At 35.2% G+C, this 6,000-nt stretch overlaps 1 protein-coding gene across 2 annotated transcripts; it reads left to right on the top strand.

The window, feature by feature from the left end:
• The first annotated feature begins 703 nt into the window (after nt 1-703).
• Nucleotides 704-4,039, top strand: LOC113556638. Of its 2 annotated transcripts, none has more exons than XM_026961719.1 (5): nt 704-1,216; nt 1,883-2,299; nt 2,366-2,496; nt 3,074-3,232; nt 3,327-4,039. In XM_026961719.1, the coding sequence occupies exons 2-4, from the start codon at nt 1,910-1,912 to the stop codon at nt 3,177-3,179; spliced, it is 627 nt and encodes a 208-aa protein (XP_026817520.1). In that variant the 5' UTR covers nt 704-1,216; nt 1,883-1,909; the 3' UTR covers nt 3,180-3,232; nt 3,327-4,039. The 2 variants fall into 2 exon arrangements, with proteins under 2 accessions (XP_026817520.1, XP_026817519.1); XM_026961718.1 differs by having other exon boundaries at nt 705-1,216; nt 3,324-4,039.
• Nucleotides 4,040-6,000: the final 1,961 nt, after the last annotated feature.

Raw genomic sequence — 6,000 nt, 5'->3', positions numbered from 1 at the left:
AATTTAGTTGGTGGAAACTATTATTACTCCTCGAGTTTAGAAGACTCCGTCGATAGCCACCATCGCCGCACCACCCCGCGAAAGCGAGCGCAACAGGTGTACTCTAAAACGTTACCGAAGACCCGACCGCGGCGAGTCGGCATGAAAAAACGACGTGGAAACCGACCGACTGACGCCTTCGCCGGTCGCAGTCGTCGGATCTCAGTATAATATTATCTCGCCATCTCGGTTTTTTTGTTATTCGCCCGTACAAGGTCATCATCTGCCGCTGACGACGATGACGAGGCGTTCGTCCAGACGTTTCCTATGCGTGTACATAATAATAATAATAATAATAATATCGTATTGTTCGGTCTTAAGGCGTTTAGTGATTCCGAACGCGCCGAATTTCGAATGACGCGAACAGACGGAAGACGAGGGCGAGGCGGCGTTCGCGCGGCACGAGCGCTTACCGCCGCGACACGTGCGTATCGATCTCGCGCAATCCGTCGGCGTTCGAGCGCGAACGCTCCCTCGCGGTTCGTGCGCGCACGGTACTACCGTGCCGCGACAAGCGTGACTATCGTGCGCGACGACTTCGACCGGTCGCGAACAATGGGAAACTGGGTGGTGGCCGTCTGTTGGCCACACTGGCGCGTCCGTCTGTCGGTGGCGCGGGGGGGGAACGTCGTGTCGACCCGAGTCGTGGTCCTCCGAGTTTTATCAGAATATCAGACACAAAAAGAGCATTAACTTTGTCGCACACCCACCTACGGATTCTCGCACTATTATCGCCTATCTCCATTCGCCGCCGCCGCCTCGCGACAGTTTTTCGCTTTACGTCCGTCGCTAGACCGCGACCAGTTTGCCGCCGCCGATTGCCGCGCGCACAGCCGGATTTTTGGTATCTACAATTTTTTTTTTGTTTATCGCAAACGATTACAAAAAAACGGAAACAGAGTGAAAGGAAATTTTCAAACGCACCACAACCCCCCCTAAAGTTCACAGCAGACTGCCCATTTATTGCGCTACGACTATTAAATTTTTGCCAATACTAACTGCTACTGCTGCTGACACAAAATAGTACTTACTACTCGTGTTTTTGTTATTTAAAACCGCTCGTTAGTAAGTGTTCTATGCGACTGGTTTTCGATTGATAGTATGATATAACGACGACGTCGGAAGGAGAACAGAATACCCGGAGGGAAATCGCCGTTTGCAGCTTTCGACTAGTGTAGTAAGTGTATGCATTACCTAACTAAATAAATCCCAGTCCTGATGACAATCCAGATCCAAACGCCTTTGATCGACCCTTTGCTATCGACGGTTTGCTGACATCTATCGTGCGAACCGGCACAGGTCAGGTATATCGTGTAGTACAGCTCGACTTTCAGCTCTCTAGTACCTACGTCGGACATACTATGTCCTAATGCCTGCCATAGCATGGGTTACCCGTCCCCAAAACAGTTTTCATTTATGTGCTCGCCCAAAGCTTTAAATGTAACAATTCTGTCATGGTTTATAACATATTGTTTGATTACCATCATTCGATATGCATTTCATTGTATAATTCAATTATCTGTTCTGCTAAATTTGCCACCTAGCTTTAATGTTTTTTTAAGTAGAAACAATAAAAATGTTATCTACATTGGTATGCACTTCTAAATCACTATATATATCTATTCTTTATTAGCGATAATTGTTTTTCTGACCATAATATGATAAAAAAAATTTAATTATTCATAATTAGTTAAGGCAATTGTTAATCTAATCAATTATGAAAAATGCCACAAAGTATCATCTTTGACACGCGCACAATATACTTTTCATTGTTCATAAGAAATCAGTAATTAAAACACCGGCTTATCCTTTTGATGTACCTACATAATATTAATTTTTGCAGGTGTTGATTAGTTATTAAATTGTCAAAATGCCAACATCCGGTCCAGTATACCAGCCAACTACGGTCAGTTATGAACAACAAAGTGAATGGTCTCAGCCATCAAATGGCTTAATCAATCGTACCCTGAATCACATCCGTAACCCGAGGTGGTTCCACTGGTCATTTATTTTGATCAGTTGGATACTGATTGCCATTGGTGTATTCTTGTTCCTGTCTATTACCACAAACTTTGTGAACTCAGACGACATAAAGGACAACTATACAGAAGACATAGCATTCTTGGTTATTGGTTCTTTTTGTTTTGTATTCGGTGTTGTCCTATTAATAGGTTATTTCAGATACATCAAAGACAAGGAGAGTTGCCCTTGTTTCAACAGCAAAGCGCGACAAATGGAATCTCAGTCTTCAAATGGACAAGTATGTATCAACTACAGAAATAAGGTTTTTCATATGAAATAATAAACGTTATACTTATTTATACAGGTACTCACATTGAACCCATCTACAGACCTGCTGATGGCATCTGCACAGTATGGACCAGTATCAGAAGCTCCTCCTACAATTATCGAAGAGGATGAAACTAGAAAATTAATGGGAAACGATAACAAAGATTGGTAAGTGTTGAGCATCAGCGTGCCTCATGAATTAAACGTTATTCAGTGACTACTTCATTAACAAAGATAAAATGTGCATTAAATCCAAAATTGGTTAAAAATGTAAAATATATAATGATATTTATTATTAGCTTTAATTATTAATCATTAACCATAGAGTAGTATTATAAATTATTTATACTTTTGTGTCATTAATGAATATGACTCATTCTTCTACACTTTGAAGGACATCTTGTATTTTTTTATTCTTGTAAACACATTGTAGGAAAGTGAAAAAATAAAAATAAAATTGATCAATGATATGCTTTGCTATAAATATAATATACATTGACATAAATTAATTGAATTGTTTTTGTTGTTTAAAAATATTGTTGCTTTATGTATATGTTAGTTTATTATTGTTTTAAATCCTAATTGACGATGCCATTGATGATTAGTGCCATAGTTAATAAGAATTAATGTTTTTTTTTTTTTATTTATAATAAATGACATATAAAATGTTATGATTAATAGGGTGTTTTCTTTTATTTCTTATCAATTTTTTTTATATATTCTTTTTACTGTATTGTGTGTGCAGCAATGACGAAAGGGACCACATGTTAGTAACAAGCAACCCGCCGGTAGCGGCACTCCGTACGCATGTACCAGGCGGAGTCTCGCCGCTTTCCGGTGAAGATGCTTGACTTGAGGCGAATTTCACTGATTCTTTATCGGGCATCAATGACTATTATCACAAGTGAGGATGCCATCATATCATAACATAATTTTATTTCTTACCCAAAACTAAACTCGTTTAACACACACAAATACTTGGTTATTGTTCTCAGTAGATACGACAATCCCACACCTCATAATCACTTCTACTCTCCACAAACACCTGTCCACAACAAAGCACAACTACACGGCAACTGGACAGCACCACTTGCATTACACGATGACCTGACACCATCTATAAGTTCATCAGTTTATAGTATGGACCAGGTAAAATAACGACAATTTAACAGTTTATTATTTTAATAAATTGTCCAAATTAAAAATAAATGTATTTTTTTTTACTATTTACTTCAGCGATCATTGGTACTAAATTTTTTTATACATATAATTTTTGTTACCTTACCTTTTTCTATTATTTTTTTTTAATATTTTGATTATGTATACGTGAGTAAATTGTAAAGTTTCTATTATGTCTATAAGTAAAACCCTTTATTATTGTTAATATTTTGCAACTTCAAAATGTAAATTTAATAATAATTAACGAATAAAATAATGTTTATAACAAATTTGAGGTTATTTTAATATAATATTAAATTATAGTATTAATAATACGAGTGTTCAACTACAGCATTTATTTTAAGACAATACTATTTTGTTGTCATTATATTATAATGTATTATTATAAAATATTGTATAAGATGTGCTGTAACAACAATAGATGTGATTAACCTTATTAATATGTACTTTTGTATACTTACCATTTTTTTTGTATTATTGCATTTGACAAAGTCCATTTTTGTAATTAGACATTAAGTAATTTTATTATTATGTTTAAAAACGAAGAATTCTTTATTAATTCTAATATAATATGATTTAGGTGTTTACACCTGATAATAATTTGTTTAATTTTTTTTTTTTATATGTTTATTAAACAGTAGGAATTAGAAACAATTTTATGATGTGATCCAAGCATACGTCATAAAGTCAAACAATACTTTTAAGTTCTGCTTTACTTGTTGGAAAACAAAATTTCTAGAAATGTAAAAAACATATTACTGTGCATTTAATAATTATACACTATAGATATTAATTTACTGGTAGTAGTAATAAGTGTACTCAACACTGAGGTGTGTTAAAATTTGCAGTGCTAACCATGAAAACAAAATACCATATACATCAACCACAAATTTATCAACAAACCAAACAAATTATAAATCTATTATCCGACGATAGTTAGTGGTAATTTTCACGCTAAATATCCTAATCGTAGTTTAGTTTTCTTCTGTGCGCAATTTCACTGTTGTCCGCACCAATGATTTTTGTAGAATTTGTTGACCAGAGAGTACTTTTGCGTCGTTTTGATTTTTAAGATCAATTTTCTCCTTTATCGGGTGTTGGGTTTTATATTTTTACTCAAAAGACGAAATATTAAAGGACAAACGCTACAAGTACTGAAGTACCCACCTACAATACCTATTGTATTTTCACCGATATTTTTATGCCACGCCACAATAACTCGCGCGCAAGGTTGTCGTCGATTATGATTTTATGACCATCATTATTATTATTATTTTTTTTTTTTTCAATAGTCCAAAGACGATATTTGTTTGGTGTTATTATTAAAAATATGTATTTTTTATAATTGTATTTGTGGTTATAACAAGGTTTTCGGTTTCAAGGACTCGGCGTCCTTTTCTCCCGTGAAACCGTTCCGATATATAGGCGTCGTACATAATAATATAACGCAGTATTGAGTGTAGGAAAACGTACCTCCTATATGACCCGTCAATCGACTGTAACATATCATGACATCGAGTTTTATATGCATTATTATCCGCTACGGTACTGTTTATTGCGTTTCGTCGTACATGAGAGATCGTTATTGAGCGCGGCCGGCAGTGGGTACCTTTTTTTTCCGATCGGAAGGTCGTTGAATAGGTATAGGTAGGTAGGTAAGGTACTCAACGATGACGTATTGCTAAACAAATTCGTGAATATACACCCTTTTTCGCGTAAGTAGAACGTATGTGACAACGGTAAAAAAAAACTTCATCAAATATAATACAGTCTCAAAGCCCTTATCGTGCAAATTAAAAAACAGGTATAGAATACTTGGGAAGGTATTGGATAAATAATTCTTGAAGTACTCTTCCTAAAACGAGAAACGAAAATTTTATATTTTCACACATCTGTTCTCGAGATTATTATATAAGTAGGTAATCGTATTACACCTATACGCGTATATTTGTTTAAAGGATAAAAATTAATAGTTAGTAGGTACCCATCTATCAAAAGATTATGAAACTTCAAAGTATTTATTGATAGTCGCATGATATAATATCTACTACAAGTATATCTGTCATCTGAAAATGAAAATTGCAAATAATCTTAGACAGTTTTGTCCACGTCATTGAGATTTCGAATAGGCATACCAAGACCAACGTGTCGTTGTGAACTTAATGAGTATATATACGCTAAAATGTTATTATTCATATAATCGAGTACGCTCGAAACCTATCCAAAATACACCAATGTTAATATTATAATGTTGTGACCCCCACAACTGCCGATATCGGAGGGTTTAGTCATTGGCACAGCGGAGACATATTTCAATCGAAACACGTAATGTTGTTTAATAATATAATGTATGCATATGTATATGTGTACAAACGTCGCCCCAAAGCACCGGGACGAGAACAAAAACTTAGTTTCAAAAAATAATAATAATAATAATAATAATAATAATTAATGTAGTTACAAATCGTATATAATATAATAATATTTAACCTA

The sequence above is a fragment of the Rhopalosiphum maidis genome, chromosome 3 (assembly GCF_003676215.2).
Source record: "Rhopalosiphum maidis isolate BTI-1 chromosome 3, ASM367621v3, whole genome shotgun sequence".
In the NCBI taxonomy this organism is placed as follows: domain Eukaryota; kingdom Metazoa; phylum Arthropoda; class Insecta; order Hemiptera; family Aphididae; genus Rhopalosiphum; species Rhopalosiphum maidis.
The sequence above is the reverse complement of the archived record's forward strand: the minus strand, read 5'-3'. Positions and strand labels throughout refer to the sequence as shown.